At 38.2% G+C, this 24,478-nt stretch overlaps 1 protein-coding gene across 44 annotated transcripts in view; it reads right to left on the bottom strand.

The window, feature by feature from the left end:
• The window catches only part of ANKS1B (ankyrin repeat and sterile alpha motif domain containing 1B), a 1,028,420-nt gene that overhangs the window by 346,781 nt on the left and 657,161 nt on the right, over nt 1-24,478 (bottom strand). For 41 of the 44 annotated variants that reach the window (XR_011433608.1, XR_011433612.1, XR_011433607.1 and 38 more), the window contains one exon: nt 16,808-16,914. Coding sequence is in view for 33 of the 44 variants with exons in the window: in XM_070254099.1 (XP_070110200.1) it covers nt 16,808-16,914 (107 nt within the window). In the remaining 11 variants the exon portion in view is untranslated. Of the gene's footprint in view, nt 1-16,807; nt 17,448-24,478 lie in introns of those variants that run through there. The other 3 variants (XM_070254107.1, XM_070254108.1, XM_003364279.5) reach the window with 3 other exon arrangements.

A 24,478-nucleotide genomic window follows, 5' to 3' on the forward strand; every position in this document is an offset into this window, starting at 1 on the left:
AATCAAATTGAGAGAGAGGAAAATATCCAAGAAACAGTGGATTCAATTCAGGAATGCAATGATGAGAGTCTCAGAATGACGAATGTGAGGCAGACCCAGAGAACAAGTGCAGCTTGGGACAGGAACACTGAGGGGAGGGCCCTGGGAAAAGTGGGTCAGAAAAATAAGTAGTATGATGGAGACCATAGAAAACTTGAGGACAAAATAAAAGCAGAAACGCAAGAGAAAGGAAAAGTAATCAGAAATGACAAGAAAAAGAAAACAATTATTAGAAATAAATAAAAGGTAAGTTCTAGGAGAGCTGTCATGCTTCTAGCTTAAATAACAATGTGAATGGTGTGTGGCCATCATCATTGACGCCCAACCTCAGCGGGGTGGGAGCAGGAGCCAGGTATTGGGTTTTCATCCCTGATAAGCACTCCCACACCCCATGAGTGGCATGTTGGCAGAGAAATACTGGACTTCAAGGTACCACTGCAAGTTTGGACAATGAGGACTTTAGCAGGGACCACCTTGGGGCACAGGTTCCCATTTGCCAGACAACATTTGGATCTCTAGTATCGTGGAGTGACAATAGAAGCCAATTCTGATGGCAATGGAATTTCATGCTAGCTCTGGTATGGAGTCAAAACTAAGTTGATTTAAAACATAAAAAAGTGATATTCCAGAGCATCTGATTTTGTGAACTAAGATTTAGTCTGCAACTCTATTGGGGGTGGGAGCAGGTAAGAGAGAGAAAAGCTGATTGTATAAATGAGCTAAATCTTCATCTATCATATCCAGATGTCAGTGAATGATATCTAAAGTTGCTAGAGGGAGAAGTAGGATACATGCATATCATATGGCAATACCTTCCAGAAGGACTAAATACAGAATGTTTCAGGTATCTGCTTCTGGAGAGTGGGGCAGGGAGTGGGGAGAAGAGTGAAGGAAACTTTTTACATTTAAATTTTATTTGTACATTTGTTTTGATGTTTAAAAAATATATATGTATTACTGCAAAAAATTTTTTAAATGTGTGCTCCTTTATGCTGATCTTAATGTCCAAATTCCCTTACTACCGTGTAGTTATTTAAATTGTCCTATGTCTATTGTAAACAGTCTTCTGGGAAGAGGGTGAGGTAATAAATGAAATAACTAAGGAGTCACAGCCATCCACTCATCCCTTTGCCAAACCTCTTCCTCTTTTTCATTTCCAGGAGTGCTCTCTAGGACACAAAGGAGGAAGACCCTATTTAGTGCTGTCATTGTCTTGGTTGTGGCGTAACAGGAAGCAAAGCAGCCTTAAGTTTTAGCATCTAGACTTTGGCTCTGAAGAGTGCTATTGAAATGGTAAGCTCTGATTACAGCCTTTTAAAGTACACTGTTTTCCCTGAGCTGGAGAACAGCCTTCCGAATTAGTATCAATAAAATGCTCTCTAACGGGATCTCTGACACAAGAAGTCTCCACTGACGCCAATGTAATTACCATCCCTGGACTCAGCCTTGCCAGGCAGCACAGATAATCACCTACAACCACAGCCTGATGATTAGCCTCAACTGACACTGAGTGCTCACTGGGAGGTTCTGTAGGGGTGACAAGGGAGGAGAAGACCCTGCAATGAACTTTTCTCAAAGCACTCCAAACTGAAAGGGGCTAAGGGTACAGAGGGGGAAGGAAAGCAGATATTCACATGTATCAAAAGACAGAAATAAATAAACACATCATTCTCAATTATACAGAGAGGGCTCTGGAGATTCCAGTTGGAAAGGAATAAACATGGACTGCCTCCGATCTGGCCCATGTTGATCTCTCTGGTTTTACATATTGCCTCTTTTGTTTTTGTCCCCTGCACCCCACCTGGACCTAAACTACTGAGTATATCCCTATGTGCCTCCATACTAATTACATGCTGTTCCACTTGCCTAGAAGGCTGCTCTATCGCTTTGCCTTTATCAGGCTATGAATTTTCCCAATCCATTAAGAGTATAAACCCGACCTCTTCTATGGAGCCTTGGCTGAGTCACTTGTTTTGAGGGCCTCCACTCTACTCTGAATTATAGTTTCAATTGATTATAAAGCTGAAGGAATTTGTCTGTTTTCATGTTTGTTTCTCTTGTAGATTGTAATCTTCATGAGAGGAGAGACTGGGTATACTATTAATTCCTTAGAATTAAAGTATAGAATAAAATAAAGTATAGAAAGAATTAAAGTAGTCAATATATGTAAAACACTTAGAACAATGCCTGAAATATAAGCATTATATAAGTATTTATTATTATTATCATTATTATGATCAATCTTTGTATTTAGGAGCCCTAGCATAATGTCTGGCACATGAAAGTGGCAGCTAAGCAAATGTTTCCTCGTCTGAATTCTTGGAACACTTCAAGCAAGCTGAGTTTTAGAGAGGAGAAGGTTGATAGGTGTTTTCGGCAGTGGTCATAGATCCAAGGTGAAAGTGAGGATGATTCGTTTAGCTATTGGTAAATGAGAGCAGTGAATATCTTTGAAGAAGCAAAGGATCTAAGAGATGAGTGAATTTAGTTTTGGAGGATAGGAGGATATTCCAGCTGATATGAAACTACTGAAAAACAGATTTGCTTTGAGACACTATACTAGCCCTCAGAAAGATGGGCTTATTTGGAGGAACACCTAATGTAACTTAAGTAACTTTGTTTTCTTCAGCATTATCTGGAAATAGAAGGCCAATCAGTCAGACAGATGTTTCCATGCTCATCCCTCCTTGCTGTCTATATGTGTGATGTGCACGTGTATGCTGCCATCTGGGTGAGCCTATCTGGGCACAGTGATGGATCATTAAGCTGTCTCTCCATATGGTGCATGTGTAGTATCGGAACCATCATTTCATAAGGTAGGTAACGATTTCATTCATAGAGACATTACACGATCCCTAGGATTGTTGCCAGATCAGTATTTGTTTTGTTCTTCAAATACTAAATGCATTTTGCAACCTCACCACCTTTGTTCATGATTTCATTCAACCTTATATCATTGGCCCCATTCTTCACTGTTTACGCAAATCCTACCCTGGCCCACTTCCTCCAGAAAGACTTCCCTGATCACTCCAGCTCAGTGACATCTTTTCCTTCTCAGGACTCAGAGAAATTCATAGATTCTAACACTCATTTCTCTATTAGTTACATTCTATGTTTGAAAACACTTACACTGCTGTCGTTTATTCCTATTTGAATGTGTATTGCTATTTAGCTGTTAAGTATGCTAGTCTCAGCTCCTGGGTAGACTGTAGGATCTTTAACAAGAACCTGTATTATGCCTCTGTAGTCTCTACCACAGTTAGCACAGTTTGATGAGTACTCAATAGGTGTTTCCTCAGAAACGAATGGATAAATCTCCTAGGAATCCATTCAAAAAGATTTTCCTGGGGTCCCCTTCACAAATGCTTATGTACTTTCTACTTTAGATTATCAACACATGTTAAAGGATAAAAGATGCAGATTTGAACAGCATAAATTTATATTTTAAAATGCTACAGTCTTCATAGTCTATTTGTTAATACACTTCATAGTATTTGCTAATACACTCTATAGTCTGGATGCAACTTTAGGTTAGTTATCCTTGACGACAAAGCTACTAGACTCTTGGGTATTCAAATATATTCATAAACATTAATTATCACAATTTGATCAATCCTAGTTAAGAGAATATTTTATTGCTGTGAACAGGGGGGTGTCATTGAGTATGTTTCTTGGGGAAAGCACTACAGGCAATCTAGTTCCTTGGAAGTCTCATAGTACTCTGCCAACTGCATGCAATACTGCATGGCCACTAAGCCTGAAAGGCTCAGTTCTTTGAGTGTTCTTGCAGTCGATTAATCAAGGTCTGCAGTGAGTAAGAGTGAATTAAGGTGACATAACTTTCCAACATCTTTAGAGTTATTTGATATAAGGTCACTGAGATAGCTGGGTTACGGGTATTTCAGTGTTCCTCGCATAATTCATATAAGCGTTTTCCTTGTATCCCATGTATTATGAGGGCGAGAGCAATGAAGCCTTGTGGCAATTTTTGTGTATCATTGTGCTGTCAGTAATTCCAAAGTGACTTCCCAGCTAAATGGAACAGGCACTCCTGTCACCATCATGATTCATTGCCTACTGAAAGCACACAGTTAGCTTTAATCTAATTCTCATCACAACCTTGTGAACCGGGTGGTAGCATCTCCTATTTGCACTTGGGAAACTGATGCTCACAGAGGTTAAATGACTAGCCCACCATCTCACACCAAGAAGGAGAGGGAGCCAGACTGTGAAAGCAATTCTGTGCCTCAGAGTGCAATCGTCTTTCCCATTCCTATTGAGCATAATGATTACAAATCTCAAACAAGCCTTCAACATGGCCCTGTAATTCTACTCCATTTTCCTAGTAAATTCTCTGTCCTGCTTTCTGATATGACTCTAATATCTTCTCTTGCTTCAGATCTTCCATACCCTTGTCTCATAATTTGCTAGAAAATAGAAGCCATTAGAGGAAACACACCTCCATATTCTCATCATTCTCTATACAAATCATCATGGTACCCATTCTCTCTGTCTTTTGTCCAATTACAATAGGAATATCCCCATCAAAGACAACTCTTTCACTTGTCTCTGGATCACAACCCCTCTCACCTTTATTCATTCAGTCATTCCCTCTTTCTTCTCCAATTTCACTACCTCCCTTTCTACCTGATCATTCCTTTCAGTAGCCAAACGTGACACTAGTCTCTCCTGTTTAAAAAACCCTCCCTTTGACGTCCAAATCACCTTTCAGCTATTTGCTTATCTCTGTGTTCCTATTCTCACCAAAACTTCTTTTAACAGTTGTCTACTACTTCCTCAATCCAATGCAATACGGCTTCTGTACCTCTTACGCTACTGAATGTGCTCTTGTCAAGTTCTCCAGTGGCTTCTATGTTGCCAAATCTGGTGGCTACCTCTCTAGTTTCATCTTACTTGTCATCTTTCTACCCGATTGATCACTTTCTCATGGAATAAATTTGGCGGGGGGAAGGTCATTCCACTTTTAGATACTTTGAGTTTGAAGGGTCAGTACACTAGAGAAAGTAGAAAACTTTTGCATTTGTTGAGTATAAGTGAGGTCACCTAAGGTGAATGTGTGCAGTGAGAAGAGAAAAAGGAAAGGACTAAGCCCTAGGGGACAATTAGAGGCAAGGAGGTCTACAAAGGAGACAGAGAAGGGGTGGCTACTGGGGCAGGAGACGCCAAAGATATAGAAGCCAAGGAGGAAAAGAGTGGGCAACAGGAAAAAGGCCACAGAAAGATGGAGTAAATAAAGACTGGAAAGAGTATATTCTACTTGGGAAATAGGAGTTCATTAGTCACCATTTAAAAATAATTTCAGGATACTGACAGTGGCTAATTTACCAAGGCCTGATTGTATTGAGTTGAAGGGCAAACCAGCAACTGTAGACATTTCTTTTGAGAAGCTTGGTTTTGAAGGGAAGAAGAGTAAGCAGGTAGCATCTAGATCAGACATAGGATTGAGGGAGGGTTTTGAAAAACAAATCAAGTTATATCTGAGCTTGTTCAGAGATTACAGAGCGGAAAACTTGCCTAATGTCACACCCTTTATGCTAGAATTGTAAATAAAATTTATTTATTTTGTCTTCCAGATTAATTTAGATAATATATGTGTAAGAGTTTTAAAGACTATAAAGTTCAATAAGAATTTAATATGGTATTCTTATTTCTACTATATTGTAATTACTTACCAAGAAGTAAGTGGATTATGTTTTTTGACTGTATAACATATCCTTCATCTCACTCTCCCAAAAAAGAACCTCATTATTACTTATCCAGCAGTTCTTAAATGATTGATTTGGTATGAATGACCTTTTGCTTCCTTCCTTTAGGAAGAGCGAGGGATTTCTGGAGCAGATATTGGCCAACCTGTATATTTCTGTTCACTTTTTCTGAGCTAGCAGACAACTGGATGGGCTATATAGTTATATAGGCGTGGTGAATACTAAATGCTCAGCTCCTTCTTTACAGGATTACTCTTTTCTGATAAAAGAATGTGTAATATAACTCCTGTCAAATAAATTTGAGATACTTTAAATTCTAGGCCTCTTATTCCAAGATCTCCTTCAAAATTCTGGAAGGACAAATCTGATTTTTCCTGCCAGCCATCTAAACAGACATTCGCTTATAAACCCTAGATGTTCCACAATGCTTTGGATATGAATCTTAATCATCTTTGCTCAGTCTGACAGAAGGTAAAAGTTTAACAATCTGAAATGTAATTCTGTGGACTCAAGGGGCAGAAATCAATGACTTGATATTCAGAGGCCTATATTAATTATTCATTGTATTTTTCTCTCCTCCTAATATGCCTCTATAATTTATAAGTAGAGTCATAAGGCTCTTGTTTCTCTATACTCTTTTAGATTACATGCTCTTAAATGAATAGATAGTTCCTAATGTCTATGATGTGCATGGTACACACAGACCAGATTAGGAAGTCTGGGATGAAGTCAGGGACTTGTATCCAATGACCTATAAGGTACTGTTTCTATGTCTCTATAGCTTGAGTTTTCTTGTGGATAAAAATGTGTAGCTATTCATAATGACAACTCATTACACCTTAGAAGGGATTATACTGAAGGGCAAAGCATGTCTTCCAGGAACACTGCTCCTGTTTGATGCTGTGTCTCCTCTACGCATGGAATGACTCCCACTCAGGTCTCATGGTCTGAGGACAGACTTGATCTGGAAGTGCATCCGTATTTTTATAACCCTGTATTTGGTGGGAAGTTGCCTTAGTCTGGACTACCTAATATCTGTATGGGGCAATGTTCTTCTTCTCCCTCACCTCTCTTCTTGGCACTCCTCTGAATCATTATCCTTCCAAGAACAAGGAATGCTTATGCTACTTTCGTTTGTCCAGAACTCATACCTTTCTCAGCTCACCTACAGTATGTTGCTCCAGGAACTTTTATTGAAAATTTCTCCTTTTGGACTCAGATAGATCTGGCTTTGAAATTTGAGTGCTTTGGGCCAGATATTTAGTCCCTCTCTAAGTTTTGTCATTTTAAAAACTGAAATAACACTACATACTTTGTAACATTTGTGGGAGAGGTAAATATAATGTATGTGAAAAAGTATATAACATGTTCTTGATAAACAGTAGTTATATTATTAAACTGGTTATACTTTCTTTCCTTCCTATAAAACATTATTTATTTAACCATCTATTCCCTTGGGGCTCTTCTATCAGGGAGTTATCAACCACAAGGATGGCAACCAAATGAATATTTCTTGTAAATGTGATTTTTTTTAGTGGCCAGCAGAGCTGCAAAACAGAATACAAAGAGCACAGGGCTAAAGAGCTAGGAAGTTCTTGGTTCTGGCCTTGCTGGTTCTCGTATTAACCAGCAGTGTGACCTTGTACATGATTACCCATGCATGGAAAAACTGTAAGTTATCAGGAAGATTGTATTTATCATTGATTAAAGAGTAATATCAGATTTCATTAAACCTTTTAAATCTCATGTAAACCTCAAGTAGGTTAATTCAATTAATCAAGTATTTATTGTGTGACCATTATGGACTGTGCTTGGCAACATGAGCAATAATAAACAAAGGACACATGTGCACACACATTTATTAAGGACTGTCATGGGCTGAACTATGTTCCCCCCAAATTCATACGTCGAAGTCGTAACCCTAGTACCTCAGAATGTGACCTTATTTGGAGATAAGGTCTTCACAGAGGTAATCAAGGTAAAAATGAGGTCATTAGAGTGGGCCCTAATCCAACATGACAGGTGTCCTTATAAGAAGAGGAAATTTGCACACAGACATGCACAGAGGGAAGATGACGTGAAAACACAGGGAGAAGACAGCTATCTCCAAGCCAAGGAGAGAGGCCCAGAACAGAGCCCCCCTCACAGCCCTCAGAGGAGCCTACCTTGCCAACACCTTGATCTTGGATTTCCAGCCTCCAGAACTGTGAAACAATAAATTTCCATTGTTTATGACACCCAGTTTGTGGCACTTTGTTATGGCAGCCCTAGCAAACTACATAAGGACCCATTATGTTCCAGTGACTGGGAAAATAACACCGAACAAGACGCTGTTCTCTTTCTCATGGGAAGGAGTTAAGTATAAGCAGATAATTCAGCCCTGTATGATAAGCCTGCTCCAATAGAAGTACAGGGTGCCATGGGAGGTCAGTGAGGGATAGTTGAGCCATACCAAAGAATTTGCTAAAGGCTCCCCAGAGGAACCTCTGAGCTGGGCTTTTGAAGTCAGAATTACCCAGGCTGAGAATGAGTGCAGGAAGGGAGTGTTCTGGGCAGAGAGCAGTGTATATAAGATGCAATATGTGCAAAGACATGGATTTGTGAGCAAGTGTGGCACAGATGAAGGACTATAAGTAATTCAACATGGCCAGAGCTTAAGAGATGTGAAAGATGAAGAGAAAGGGGTGGGCAGGGTCCAGACCAGTAGAGGAAAGCTCCACAGAGCAGGTGGAGAGACCAGGGCCTTAAGGAATGGGTCTTTCTTGAATAGGCAATTTGAAGGAGAGAGCCTATGTTAGGTAGGAGGGAAATCATGGACAAAAGTGAAGGTATACATTTATTTGGCAGTAGGATTCTGCTCTGGTTAAAGCAGAGGCCCTCATGAGCAGTACTGGGGACAAAGTGGAAAGGTAAGAGGAAGTAAGATAAAGAAGCCCCTCAAAGAACCAGGAGTGCAACAAACTGAGAGTGCTTCAAGGGCAGGGCCCACATCCTGTTCAGTGTCTGCAATCTAACAGGGGTTCTATAAACATTTGCTGAATGAATGAAGAGAAGAATGTTGAATTAATGTGGTCTTAGTGAATTGAGTAGGGACTTTTAGGTTAAAGAAGTTCGGTTTTGAAATTCAGGTGGTGCTAGGCAATTTTTTTAACCTTATTGAGTCTCATTCTCTTCACTTATAAATATGGGGATACTAATACTTACTGACAGGGCTATGGGAAGAATTACATGGGATAATTTATATTACACTGAATAGAACTTTAAAATTCCATTTAATCAATATTTATTGAGAAGCTACTATGTGCCAGGCACTGTGCTAGGCTTTAGGAATACAAAGATAAATAAGACCTAATCTCTGCCTCTAAGGAACTCATTTTCTAAGGTGGGAGGCAGACATCTGAACAGATAACATGATTGCAATGTAATATAATAAGGACTAGCAAAGCGCTAAAGACAAGGTGCCAGGGGTGCACGGAAACAGGGCAGTTATGCCAACCCGATGACAGGACAGTATTAGAGGATACTTCCTGGAGGAAGTGATGCTTAAGCTGAGTCATGAACAATACTGCACAATTAGGTGAAGAAGAGGAGAAAGGAATTCCAAACAGAGGGAAAAACGGGCTTCCTTTGCAGCTGTGTTTTTCTAGTTCCTATACCTGTGCTGTTTCCTTGCTGGAAACATACTCCAGTCTGATTGGTTAGAGCAAAAACACCCTTTGTAGCTCTTGTCAGACTCCTGAAGGTTGAATCTTGCTCTGAACATCCTTCTATTGGCCAGATTCTCTTTAAACCAAATAGGCATTCAGGAAATTTGCTATTGTCACTGTCTGATTCCCTCACTCCCTTTCTCTTTCCTTTTTTTTTTTTCCTTCCTTTCCTTCATCCTTATTTGCTTTCTTCTTTCTTCCTTTCATCAAACATTTATCGTGTCTACATGTGTAAGCCATGGGTTATACCTGGAGGTACAGAGGATCAAAACATATTTCTAATACTCAAGGAATTTCAAATTGAGTACAAGGGCAGCAAACCATGGCTCTGTGACCAAATCTCCCTGTTTTCGTAAATAAAGCTTTATTGGAACATAGCCATGCCCATCATTTACATATTGTCTATAACTACTTTCATGCTACAACAGCAGAGTTGAATAGTTGCAACAGAGACCATATGGCTTTCAAAACCTAAAATATTTACTACCTGACCCTTTACAGAACAAGTTTGCCAACCCCTGTTCGAGTGTTTGTGTGTGGCAGAGGTGGTGAGGGTAGGTGGACAAGTAAATAGGTAATCTGGCATAGGAAGATACGTGGTAAGAAAGAGAATTACAGAAGAAAGCTTCCTAACCCATACATGGAGGGTCAGGGAAGAAGTGACAGCTAAAAGAAGTGACAAGTAGGCTAAGAAGTAAAGGATAAAGAGGAGTTAAGAGGAGAAGGAAGGTCATTCTCAGCAGAGAGCAGCATGTGTAAAGGCCAAGCAATGAAAGAAAAATATACAGTTCTCCAGAACTGTAAAGAGAGGAAATGGTAACAGATGAGGCTGGAAAATAAGTCGGGGTTAGGCAGGTCATAAAGAATCCTGAATATGAACGCTATATTAAGGATTTTAGAAATATAATCTCTCATAGGTAATTGAGAACCGTTCAAGTATTTTAAGCAGAAGTGTGCTAAAGTAAACACGTGCTTTAGAAAGATCACTCTGGCTGCAGTAATACTCAACATTTGTTGGGTATTTATTCTCTGCTAGGTCTATGCTAAATGCTTCGCATGCAGACATGTAAATGGAAATGTTTGTTGAGTAGCTGGACTCTACTGGAAGCCAGGTAGAAAGAGGTGAAGAGCGGGGACAGCTATGGATTTGTGAGAAGCAATGATCTCCCTAACGCATGGACAGGGAGAGCACCACCCACACTGAGAGGCAGGAGGAGGATCAGGAGACTCAGAATGATTGGAAAGGGCAGTGTAATGTCATAGAACCCAAATAAATATCAATAAGGCTTGGAGAGTGAAAATCACATACTGTAAAGAGAGCAAAGAGAAATGAAGTGAGAAAAAAGGGGGGTTGGGATTTGGCAAGAAGCGGGTCACAACGGAGTTAAAAGAGAATAATTTTAGCAGAAGAGTTGGGAAGCAGGCAGGATTATAGCAGTTAAGGAGGTGACTAAAAGTGAGAAAATGGAGACCATCTCCCCCAAACACTCATCTGAGAGATGTGTCGTTTTAAAGAAGCAAAGAAGTATGATTGTGGCTGGATTTCTTAAAATTAGTCTGTAATTCAGCAGTTTTAATAAGTTTTCTGATCCATGAAGTAAATTCTTCATTCCAAATATCTGGTCATTTGAAGCAATAGTGGAGATCAAATTATGCAAATATGCTGCATGACTAAATTAAAGGCCAATTCTTGTCAGCATTAGTTAGGAATGGGAGTTGTAGTACTGCATTATTAGAAAATGGGGCAGCGTATTTTAATGTTTAAAAATGTAATGTGAAAACCTGCCAGGTGGAAGAAAAGACTCTCCTTGCTATCACTAGAATAGAATTGTGGCTAATGTTTTTTCTGAAAGCCATCCTTCTAAGATGGTCATCCCTGAACATACTCACATTTCTGACTTTCTACTGCACAATCAGTGTCCTTCCAAGGCTAATGAGATCTACAAGAACAATTAATAGCTCTGCCAGCACTAATATTGTACCCTGCATCTTTAAAGAGCTCAAAATATTAAGTAACATGCCCAAAGAACATTTCACCTAGATCTCTCATTAGATTGATTTTACAGATGAGTAAACCAAATCATAGAAAAGCAAGACAGTGGAAATGAGAAGTCTTGCTTTAGTTCTCTCTCACACCACTGCAAGGCTGGGGCCTATTATATTTGTAATTAAGCTCTTGCTCAGATTAAAGAATAACTCCCTCCTGGCTTTGGCTTTTGGATACCAACAGATTTTAAATGCCTGTAGTTGAAAAAAATGAAGTGGGTGTGTAACTACTGGCCTAAATGAGTTTGGAAAATTATAGCTGCACTTTCAATATAAAGCCACCCACTCAACTCGGGGCCTCGCCTGTTTCAGAAACAGGAAGGCGTAGGGAGTGTGGCAGGTATTTTTCTCTTGTATCTTTAAATCTCAGTAACTTTATAAAATTTTCTTAAACAATATTTGAAACAAGAAATCATCATGGGGGCTATTAGTCTTGCCCTTTAGGGACAATTTATTTTTCTGCTTCACAAGTTTAACTTCTTACTTGGATCATGATATGCTGCTAAGATACTTAAAAGGTCATTTTATCAGGTCAATTGCAAATGGTGCTCTTATTACAGAAAAGTTACATAAAAGAGGAAAGGAGAAGTAAGTCCATTAGCATGTAAAATGCACCACAAAAATGGAAAAAAGAATTTCAGTGAAATACTTATAATATCAGTCTTGCTCAAATCTTTTGTTCAAGTGGGTGACTTCCAAGAGTTCTGTGGCTCCACTTCAGTGTCTAATAGGCACTACTCACTTTGACCTTCAGCAAGTCCTTTTTGAGTACTACCCACCCAAGTGTACAAAAATGCCAATTCACATAAGGCTCCTGGTATTATTTTTCTTTCTTACTCTGTAAGAGCTGCATTTTGAACGTTTTAATAATGGTCAAAGCATCCTAAGTCAGCCTAGATGGCAATTGCTAGAAAGACAGGAGATACTAAAAAAAAAAAAAAAAAAAGTAAGTTGGTATAATTTTATTTTTTATGCTTTTTGATTAGAGTTTACAAATATAACTGTCAGCTAGTTATCCTAGTGAGGCTATAAGTCAGTCCTCCTGCAAGTAATATAAACTTCTTACTTCAATATTTGGACGATAAATCTACCATAACACTGCCAGTGTTTTGATGTTATCATTGTCTTTATCTTCCTTTACTCTTTGCTATGATAGATTTGACCTCTTCCATTGCCTACTGCAATTTGTTGCTGGAAAAACAATTTCTACTCAGTAACATGCTGAAGCATGGTGATTACAGGGAAGGATGGGGGACAAGATCATCATGATATTGTGTGTGTGTGCATGAATGTGTGTAAACACATGAAGGAATGTGTGTGCAACGTGCATGCAAATAATATGATAGGTCTGAGGGCAATACTGTAAACTGCTTGAGGTCAAGGATCATATATTGTTCACTGTTACATTCTTAGTAATGAACTGTCCCATGCACGTAGAAAATGTTTAATGAGTGTTGCTTGCGTGAATGAATCAAGAGTACTAATTCCCCATGTTTCCACTGGCAAAACAAGGCATCCAGTTTTAAAATGAGGCTAGAGGTCCTTCTACAAGAATCTGCTGTCAATCCAGTTGTTATGGGGTGATAGCTATGTATAAAGTATTATGCTAGGAGTTGTGAGAAAGGTAAGGACATTGAATTTACAAAACTTGGACTTGAAGAGCTTCCAGTCTAGTTCAGGAGACAAGATATATACAAGTGAAAACTTCTAATCCTAGAGAGTGAATAATGGCATGCCAAATATAATTTTTCACACCAAATACAACCACTACAGAGTTCAGAGAAAGAGAGGCTGCTGAAGACTGGAGTTGTTAAGGAAAGCTATGTAAACAAGGCAGGAATTGAGTTAGACCTTTGAGGATAAAAGATAGAGAGGAGGAAAAGGAAATAGCTGTCCAAGAGGGAGTTGGGGAGAGTACAAATGACCAGTCATCAGGACAAGAATAGATAGTTTGAAATAAAATTTAGGAAGCTGTTGTTAGACTTGGAAAAAAGAGAGGATGATAGAAACATATAATAAGGAAGTAAATAACCATATGCATTTTGTATAGTAATCTCTTCATATCTAAACTCCTTGACGAAAAAAAAAGTATTGCTGATCCTTAGACACATTCTATATGTTGCAAACTCAGGGAAAATAGGTGGGATGTCAGAGTACCAGGGTAACATTCCCATAGGCTAGTGGGTAGCAGGTAGACATGCCTAACTAGGAGGGAACTGATGATATATGATTTCAGACATGATGAACAGGTAAAGTGGGGCCGGGATAAGCCTTCAGACAAATGATTCTGTGTTTAAGGGGCTTATGATTGCAACATAGATCTGACTTTCCCAAAGTCTTTAGTGAACTGATATACTTTTGTAGCTATTCTTTGTACCAATTTCCATTTATTTTATGTTCTTAGGGATACAGAAGGGTCAAAAGTGTGTGCATAACTATTCTGCAAACCAGAACTAGATACATAAAGAAAAAGTTTGGAATTCTGACTTTCAGATATCGAAAAAAATTCACACATGAACAAAATCATGGATAAGTACTAAGAGCCCAAAGGAGAAGCAATACTTGATAGATATTTAAAAATAAATGGGGGTCCTTCTTTTCTAAGCATGTCTAGGAATTGATGGAAGAAATCTTTGTTAAAGTTAATCATAGCCATGTGGATAAATCATCCATATATTGTGTTTATGTAGGAGAGTATGAGGAGCAGAGTTAGCAAAAAAATTCTTAAAAGCTTTCAATAGATACTTTGGAAGTTACTTATATGAACCCTTTAAAACTAACATTCATTAATGGATTATTGATTAAATGAAAAATTAACTCTTGAGAATGTTTCCTAAATAAAGTCTATCTATGCATGGATGTGCTATGGTGTTTCAACCAACATTAATTATATCCTTTTGATGTCTCCACTGTCTTGTTCTAAAAAGCTAATAAGACCTGTACTACATCATAGTTAATAGGAGTGTGGTGCTTGTTGCTTAGGCAACAGGATGAATAAATGCAGGTCAGAATGTGTTTCAAGAAAAACAAAAGCTAGAATGTGATACTGAGTAGAGGCTAAGCAGGTCTAACAGATTTTTTTACCACATTAATGAAATCTGTTTTTTAAAGTGGGCTGAGTATATTAATATACTTCAACTAAGTTCATAATTAAATAAATTAGATTATGGTGATCAATAAACAATTTTTATAGAGGTAGAAATTGATTTTTTATGATACTAGTAGCAAATAAATGGTGTACAGAAGCATATAAAGCAATAATTGATGACACCATTTTATGATTTACTTCATCTTCATAATTAATTAACTGCTCTAAATGATAATTCAAAGATTTTTAAAAATTAATTCTATCTTGTGAAGAAAATATTTTATTGACTCATCTGAATTAACTGTTTTCTTATTTTCTGGAAAATTATATATAATACTTGAAATTGAAAAAATAAGGACAATAATCTATGGAGAAAATCAGACCTTGGTTTTGTCACATATGTCCAGGATTTTTGCCTCCCAGATACATTTTGGAGTGCTTATACATAATTCATTCATGAATGTTTCTTACACTCTCCAAATGCTTATTTGAAACCTGTTTGATTAACCTTTCAGTTCCAGGCTTTCAAAAAGGGATTATATTTGCTCAAAAGCATTTAATATTCAGAGGAAAATTATGCTGAATTAAAATCTTTCAAAGCAGACAAATAATCCAGAGAATCCAGAGACCTACCTAACTTTTCATGGGACCAGGATAAATTTGGATGAGGGTTTGAGGAGTGGTTATGAGAAAGGATACTTATCAAAATGTGCAATAAGTATAGCTAACGATGAAAAGACTTTCTTTCTGTTTCATAGTTCCTCCTAATTCTTAGTGTTATCTGTTGGGTGTCCCAAGTCTGTCCTGATTCTGCTCAGTGTCCTAAGACTCTCATAGCAATTGAAGAAATTCCATTTTTTTCTTATTTCAATACCCACGATATCTTGTCTGTCTAATCACTGACAGCACTCTTAAACATGAGAACAATAACAGTAGTTGCACATCTGACTCCAAAAAACAGGTTCATAAAGAGTTCTAAGTACACAATTACTTCGAGCTCAGACGTCTTACTACATTTCTGTATTTTTTTTAAAAAAAGCTCATGGGGCATACATATTTTTGGAGAAGAGGCAGAAGTTTAACAATTTGAATAATTTTAAAATCTACAGTAGTCAAGTCAAGGTTCGAGAAAAATATTCTCAAATGGAAATGACTAGTCCTCAGTATTTTCTTATCAATTCTGATATTAATAAACTTCAGGTGTTAGCCACAGCATTTTATTTAGAAATAGTTATTAATTATTTCTACAAGTCATTTGCGTGCTACATGCTTATGTTATGCAGCTCTCTCTAAATTTAGGGATCAGTAATATGTGTGATGGGACCTTAAAAGCAAGGAAAGCTAATAAGGATTGTGACGTAGCTTAACAAGGGAAACTGATGAGCACTGGGGGAGGTATGTAAATGATTAGAAAGCTGTATTATGGGTCTGCATGTCTCCCCATCCTCCTTGCTCACCTATATTCATCACAGTGAGAAGTTTGCACACGCCAGGTTTAGACTGCATGCAGACCAGTATTCAGAAGTACATGAATGCACTTTGTCCATCAGCCTCTCTTTCTAAATATTGACAATTAATTGATTAAGTGCTTGTTTTCTACCTAAAGTAATAAGCAATACTTCAGTACTCTTCAATCAGCATGTGTAAGTAAGGGAATGCTCTCAATAATTGACCATCTGAAGCAATTTACTAATGAACTAAAGGTCATCCACAAAATTTAAACAGCTTATCAAACAATTACCAGGAAAAAACAATGATCTTCACACCGTATACAAAACAAATTGTCTAATCAATCACTAAATGCTAATGTTCAAATGAAATAACAATTTTTTAGGAATCTAGAATTAACTGAAGAATGCTAGAATCTAACTGGGTATTCTGAGATTAAAAATTTATAAACATCACACAAAGAATGACAGGGAGAATATAAATGTTAATCTTCTGTCACTGCCTATAAATAGTACTCTCACAGGTTCATTCATATACTACATATGTATATGGATGCCTACAGATCTCATCTTTCAGTAAGTGTCTATATGTACACAGTAAGTTCAGTCCTAAGGGCATCCGATTTTCTGATGCAGTCACATATATAAAACTGACGGGTTTCGGTGCAAATCAGGCTGCTTCTGAGCCATGTAAGACACATAAGAAGCAAAGACAGACAAAAGGCAGCTCCATGGACAGAGAGAGCGTCTTACCATAAACTGCACATTGTCAAATCCATTAGCCATCAGGTGGTTCTCGTACTGAGGTAGCCCAATGCTTTCCAACCATTGTCCCACTGTTTGGACAGGGCATCTGGGTCCTGTAAGAGGATGAAGAGGGAAGCGTTTAAGCAGGGAGTAGCCGTCCACGGGGTAATAGCGGTAGTCCTGGGCTGAGAGGTGGCATTGCCACATCATGCTCCTGGGAAAGTTGCTATCAAAGGAGCCCGCCAGCTTGACAGATTAACGTTCTCAGCGAGAGAGCAAAGTCAGAAGTAAAACATAGTTTGCCAGGCAGGCTGTGGAGTATGACTTGATCCTAGCTCCACATTTCTTACATATTAATCTTTACTACCGACCAGTACGTCATACAGTCCCCAAAACCAGGCAGCAGAAGAAGGCATATCAAGCTGTCAGCTTAGGCTGGTCTGCGTTCTGTGTGATTGTTGGAGTACTCCACAATGAGCAATGCACGGCCGGCAGCCAGAATTCTTTTTATCAAGTACTCCTCCACTCATCAGTATGCAGCTCCACGCTCCTTGCTCCCCCTCGCTCGCTCCCCTTCATTACCCAGCCCAGGCTACACCTCGCATTTTCAATAATAGCCATCAGATAAGGCAGATTTTTTTTGTCTGCAAGCTGTAAGCCTGCTGCTGCTGCTTCCTCCTACACACCCATCCAAGCGTCAATCTTGAATGATGAGAGCAGTCAAAACAAATGCAGAAAATAGAAAGATTCAAAAGCAAACCAAAGTGCTTAAATCTGAATTGAATCTTCATACTGGTTATACGTTACAGAGCTATTTGTTGTGGAATTTTACGTTTCAAAAGACACCAGGAAATGCAAAGCTTTAACTATAGCTTATAGCGGAGCTCACTACAGGTTTCCTTTTTCCTTTTCTTTCTTCCTCTCCTTTCTTCTTCTTTTTTAATGCAGCACAGATAAATGCTCCTGATCTAAAGCTTAGCAGTGTTTGGAGAATTATTATTCTGTTTCTTTACCATGCTCTATCAAAATGAACCTCTTTGAGATATTTGTTTCCTTTTTTGAATTACTGCAAAATACAGAAACTGCATGGCAATTTTGAAGTCAAGATCATTCATTTCTCATTTGCAGGGCTTCTTCCAAACAAAAATATTATTAGGCACAAGAAATCCTCTTCCCTTCTGATATTTATAACCCAATCTACCAGGGTTACCATTCTAAATTAGCTATAACGGTAACATTACTGGGTAGAATTTTTTAATAAAGATGAAGAGCTCTAACCAAAAATAATTCAAGAATAACAGATGTAAATGTGTGAATTTTACTGAATGGCAGACAGATTGAGTATTTTATTTAATAATTGAGAGAAACCAGAGATTAATAAAAGAACCCATAGGACGAGATCATCAGGAAGAAAAGACTCTTCCTCGAGATTGGGAGACAACTTGCGGAAAGGTTAGTCTAATATTCCTCTTACTGCAGGACTCTCTTGTCACGGCGTTCCTGGAAGAGAATCATCCAACTTATGCTTGAATACTGCCTGTAACAGAGCTCTTACTACTTATCAAGAAGTCTCCATTAATTAGAAAGCTATTTTACTTCCTGACTCCTTCCAACTGGCTCCAGTTCTCCCTCTGGAGTCGCACACACTGGGACTTGTGTCCTTGTCACATAAAGTGTTTTAAAAATTAGGGGCTGGCCCAGTGGGTTAAGTTCACACGTTCCGCTTGGGTGGTCAGGGGTTTGCTGGTTCGGATCCCGGGTGCGGACATAGCACTGCTTGGCAAGCCGTGCTGTAGTAGGTGTCCCATGTATAAAGTAGAGGAAGATGGGCACAGATGTTAGCTCACGGCCAGTCTTCCTCAGCAAAAAGAGGAGGATTGGCAGCAGTTAGCTCAGGGCTAATCTTCCTCCAAAAACAAAATTAAAGCTAACGCTCATCCCCCAGAACAGTGCCTGGTGCATAATAAGTGTTAAATAAATAATTATTAAGTGAAGCATCATCGTTCTTCTTTTCCCAAACCTTATCCTTCTCTGTTTCCTTTCTCTTTTTAAGAACATTGTCAACCTCCCTGGCACACAGACACTAAACTTCCAAATGTCTTACTCCCTCTTTCACTGCGGACAGCAGTTCCCAAGTTCCAGTCAGTTCTCGTCAGGGTGTATCTGGCATCCATTCCCCTGATTCTACTCCTGCTTCATGTTTATGGAACTGCCATCTACTTTGATTCTGCTCTCTTCATTCAGGCCCAACCGGCCTGATGCAACAATGGCCTCTGTGTTGGACTTCCTACCTCTGATACCTTTTAAATCTATTTTATCCGTGGGTTTCAGAACAATCTCTCTAAGACACAGTGTCGATTATTACTCCCTTTTTCAAAACCCTTCCACGGATTTCAATTGGCTTCAAAATAAACTCCCACCTCCTTTGACGACATCTTGGGGTCTTCATGATCTACTACAAGTCATCTAACCTTATTCCCCTTTCCCTAGTGCTCCAGTCAGCTGGTCTCTAAAGGCAGCCCGTAAGGTACCTGGGTTGGTTTTACTATGTCCTCACATTTCTGCATTTTGCCAGATTCCGATCAGATGACATTTTCTTTATGAAACCTTTCCTAATCTCCCCTAACTGGAATATATCTCTCCCTTATATGTCTTAAGTGACATTTTTAGACTTTTATAACAAATATTTTCTGTCTAACATTATAGTTATTTGTGTACAAGATTTATTTCTTGAATGTAGGAATATGTCTTGCTAATATTGCACATAATAAAGATTCAGTACGCACCTGCTAAACCAAATGCAGTCATATGCCACATAACATTTTGGTCAACGATGGACTGCCTGTATGTTGGTGGTGACCAGATTAGTACCATATAGCCTAGGTGTGTAGTAGGCTATACCACTTAGGTTTATGTAAGTACACTCTATGATGTTTACACAATGATGAAATCGCCTAACTGCATTTCTCAGAATGTATCCCCATCGTTAGGCAACACATGGCTATAATGTAATTTACATTTCATAATCCAAACTACATAAAATCCCCTAGTTTCAGATTTTAAAATTTGTGTTTTTAAACTCTATCCAAATCTCTGAATGCTTTATTTAAAAGAAGATAGCTGAGTTTTAAAATAGAACTTTCAGGTCTGGATTTTTGTTTATCATCTTCATCCTCTTTTTTACTTGATTATAATTTATTCTTGATCGGTTCCAGATATTTTAAGAAGGTCAAAAAGTTTTTAGCAGTTTAGGAATCAATTTTAAGGCATTGTAGTTACTCAATATTTCTTATTTGAGAAGTTGAACACAAGATGTTATCTGTCCTTGGCTAGCTCCAAAGCTGGTACAAAATCGAGTTAAGTGTAAGTTTCAATTGCAACCTCTCTTAGGGTCACAACCACATTGTTCCCCCTGATCATTTTAAGCTGTGAGTAGCTGGATAAGCTACACAAAGATTGAGCAAACACAATAATAATATTTTGGCTTGGTAAGACATGCTGGTTGGCCAACTCCTCAAATCCCATCTTATCTCCTAAGACACATATCAGGGACCAAGTACCTAGAAGAGTGCCACACATATCCTAGGCATTATCAAATCATCTTTGTTAAATGAATGAATGAATTACATTGAAAATGGCTTTCATGGGATTTTCATTTCTTAATAAATAAACAGAGAGAGAGAGAGAGAGAATTATTTCAAGGTCCAGACTGCTGTACAAAAACATAGCTCAGAGAAAATACTAGTTACTAATCACTTGACAAATCTTTATATAGACAGATTGAATTTTATCCTTTTAACTATTCATTCAATTTCTACTCAGTAATTCTTATACATTGGTGAAAGGTTATAACGCAAGAGGGAAGTGAGTTGGGAGAGACGAGGATAGAGCGAGGTTGTAAGAGTGAGGAAGAAGAAAGAGACTTTGAGTCATGTGGTTTGTGGTTTTGTTAAAGTATTTTCTCATGAGCCAAAACTCTAAAAGAAACCTGGTATGGGTCTGAAGATCATTTTTTTATAGTGTTTAAGTATATTTCTCACTTTACTTGAAATACTTTCTTGGAGTCTTAAAATTCTTAAAGTAAAATAACACATTACTGGGCAGGCACTTTTATTCAACTGGAACTTCTCTAAGCCCCAAATGTGAGATAAGTGGAGGGAAAGAAGAAATTAACAGTTATTCGGGGCCACTATGTCCTAGAGAGTATGGTGTGGATTATTAGCTCCTTTTTAGACAAGGTAACTGAAGCTCAGAGTATGTGATGAAACCAGGAATTTTCTTTGGTGCAATCTTTCTCTTTTTTTTCCTGAGCTAACATCTATGCCAGTCTTCCTCTATTTTGTATGTGGGTCACGACTACAGCATGGCTGATGAGTGGTGTACGTCTGTGCCTGGGAACTGAACCCAGGCCACTGAAGCAGAATGTGCTGAACTTAACCTCTAGGTCACAGGGCTGGCTCTGGAGCAATCTTTTTAAAAAATTATTCTGGAGGTTATACTTCTAGAATGGCAACATGAGGAGCTCCATGGGCCCTATCCCCAGTAAAACAAATGTAACTGGTGAAAACTGTATAAAAAACCAAAACAAAACAACAATTTAAAGTCTCTGGAAATTGTCTTAAGAACATACCGAGGATGAAAAATATTTATTCAAGAAAATCTACTAAAACGTGGTAAGAACAGAGAGGGTCTGTGGCACTTGAGCCATAACTTCTCTCCTCCCTCCCCTCACTCCCTGCTTAGCTTGAAAGAAGCTCCATTCTGGGTGGGTGTTCCCAAGAGAATGGGGTTCCCTCTCTCCTCAGCTGGCATCCAATGGATACGGTATCTCATCCAAAGGGGCAGAACAGCAGCATTTCTAATTCCCTCTAACTCCAAGTTGCAAAGGGTAAATTCCTGGTGAGTGTGGCTAAGAGGTCATGGGCTCCCTTTGTCCATCCAGCCCCCATTCATAAAGTAGAGGCTCTATCCCAGTTGTAGCAGGATGAGAATAGTGAGGTCCTCATCACCCTCATCCCAGCTTACATATAGGGCTGAGGTTCCATGCCCAGATGGAAGAGCAAGCTGAGAAGATGAGAAGACCAGAGGCTACCATCCTTGCTCAGTGCCCCGAACAGTGGGCCAAAGATTCTGCCAAAAGGGGAGGGTCAGCCATAAGTACAGAGAGTTTTAAAGGTCTATCCCAAGGAATTGCCTTTGTTTGAAAGAGTGCATGAGGAAGTTCAAGCCTAAAGGTATTATTAAAAACAATGGAGGGTTTTGTGGAAAGCAATTAAAAGGAGACTAGTAGCTCCATTAGGACAACAAGCTAAACAGTAGGCCAGCTAGTTTTAGAGAACAATCAAAAGAGACAGTTAAGAAATGCCCTTCTCGGGTCAGAACAAACTTCAAAGACTGGCCCCCAAAACTACTCCTGCACAAATTTAATTGGACCAGGCTCTGGAGCAACTCATATCTCAAAGAATGGCCAAAAACAAGAAAACAATCAGCTGGCAACTGGTGGAGCCTAATTTTAGGGTGTGATACCAAACGAGGCAGAGAGCTTAAAAGAAAGATTAGGGAAAGAGACAAAGAAAACACAACTATAACCAGTGTCATCCTGGGATGGCTATGCACACAGGCAAGACACTCTTGAGTGGATAAATACCATGTGATATGTACATAAAATGGGATATTATTTGGCAATAAAAAGAAATGAAATGTTGATAGATGCTGCAACATGGATGAACCTTGAAAACATTATACTAAGTGAAAGAAGCCAGTCACAAAATACTTTTTATATTTACATGAAATATTCAGAATAGACAAATCTATAGAGATGGAAACAATAGTGGTTGCCTAGGGCTAGGGAGGCAGGATTAGCGGTAAAAGGGGAGTGACTATTAATGAATACAGGGTTTCTTTTTAGAGTGATAAAAATGTTTTAAAATTGACTGTGGGGATAGTTGCACGAATCTTTGAATATACTAAAAACCGCTGAATTTTACACTTTAAATGGGTGAATCAAATGATATGTAAATTATATCAATAAATTTACAATTATTGAATAAAATAAAAAACAAAAGTAATTCTTAAATTTTCTTTAAATTTACAACAACACAGAACACACATAATTGCATATAAGTATAATGTTGTTATTGTTTTATATATATTGCATTTTTAGTGCTCTATTTTTTTTTCCTTTTCCATTTTTCTTGGTTACTCTTTCTCCCAGTACCTCCATACCATCTGTATCATCCATTCTCCTCTCAAGGTAATTCATGTTAACAAACTAAGTGTGTATCTTCACATATATTTATCCATTGCTGAATCTCTCTCTCTCTCTCACACACACACACATAATATAGTCGTGTACAAATATATATGCGTATGCATATGATATGTATATGTGGGGGTATTTTTGGATATTGTTTCATAAAAATAGAAATATGGTACACTCGCTTTTCTGAACCTTATTTTTCTCATTCAACAAAACTTCATGGAAATTCTACCAAGTAAATGATAAGCTCTAATTTGTTCTTTTAAATAATCGCATAATATTCTACAATGTGGATACATCATACTTTATTCAGTCCTTTGCATGATATCCCTAGGTCTACTCCTTCACTTTCTTTTATAAAACTTTTTATTTTGAGATAAATTGTAGATCCACAAGCAGTTATAAGAAATAAGAAAAAGAGATTTTGTATAGACTTCACCCAGTTTTCCCCAATGGTAACATCTTGTACAACTACAGTATGATATCACAAACAGGTAGTTGGCATTGATAAAATCTATTGATCTTATTCAGATTTCACCACTGTTACATGCATACATTGTATGTGTGTATGTGTTTAGTTCTATGCCATTTTATCATGTGTAGATCATGTGACCATCACCACAGTCCAGATAAAGACAGTACCATCACAAGGATCCCTCCTGGTATCCTTTTATAGCCATGGCCATCTCCCTCCCTCTCCTACTTCTTAACCCTTGGCAACTACTAACCTATTCTTCATCTCTATCGTTTTGTTATTTGAAGAATGTTATATGTACACAATCATACAGTATGTAACCTTTGGGATTGGCTTTTATCATTCAGCATAATTCCCTTGATATCCTCGCAAATTTATTCTGCGTGTCAATAGTACATTCCTTTTTATTGCTGAGTAGTAGTCTATGGTATGAATGTACCACAGTTTGCTTAAAGATTCACCCAGTCAAGGACATTCAGGTTGTTTCCGGCTTTTAGCTATTATGAATAAAGCTGCCACAAACATTAATGGACAGGTTTTTGTGTGAACATAAGTTCCCATTTCTCTGGGATAAATGTCCAAGAGTGCAATTACTGAGTCATATGATCAAAATATGTTTAGTTTTATAATAAACTGTACTATATTTATCAGAGTGGTTGTACCATTTTACATTCCTACCAGCAATGTATGAGAGATCAGTTTCTCTGCATCTTCACCAGAATTTGGTGTAATCACTATAGTTTTCATTCATTTAGCCATTCTAATAGGTGTGTAGTAATACTGCATTGTGGTTTTAATCTGCATTTCTATCATGGCTAATGATGTTGGACATATTTTAATGTGCCTATTTACCATCTGTATATCTTTTTTGGTGAATTATCTGTCTGTTCATGTCTTTTGCCTATTTCCTAATTGAATTGTTTGTTTTCGCATTGTTGAATTT

This window comes from Equus caballus, chromosome 28 (assembly GCF_041296265.1).
Source record: "Equus caballus isolate H_3958 breed thoroughbred chromosome 28, TB-T2T, whole genome shotgun sequence".
Lineage (NCBI taxonomy): Eukaryota > Metazoa > Chordata > Mammalia > Perissodactyla > Equidae > Equus > Equus caballus.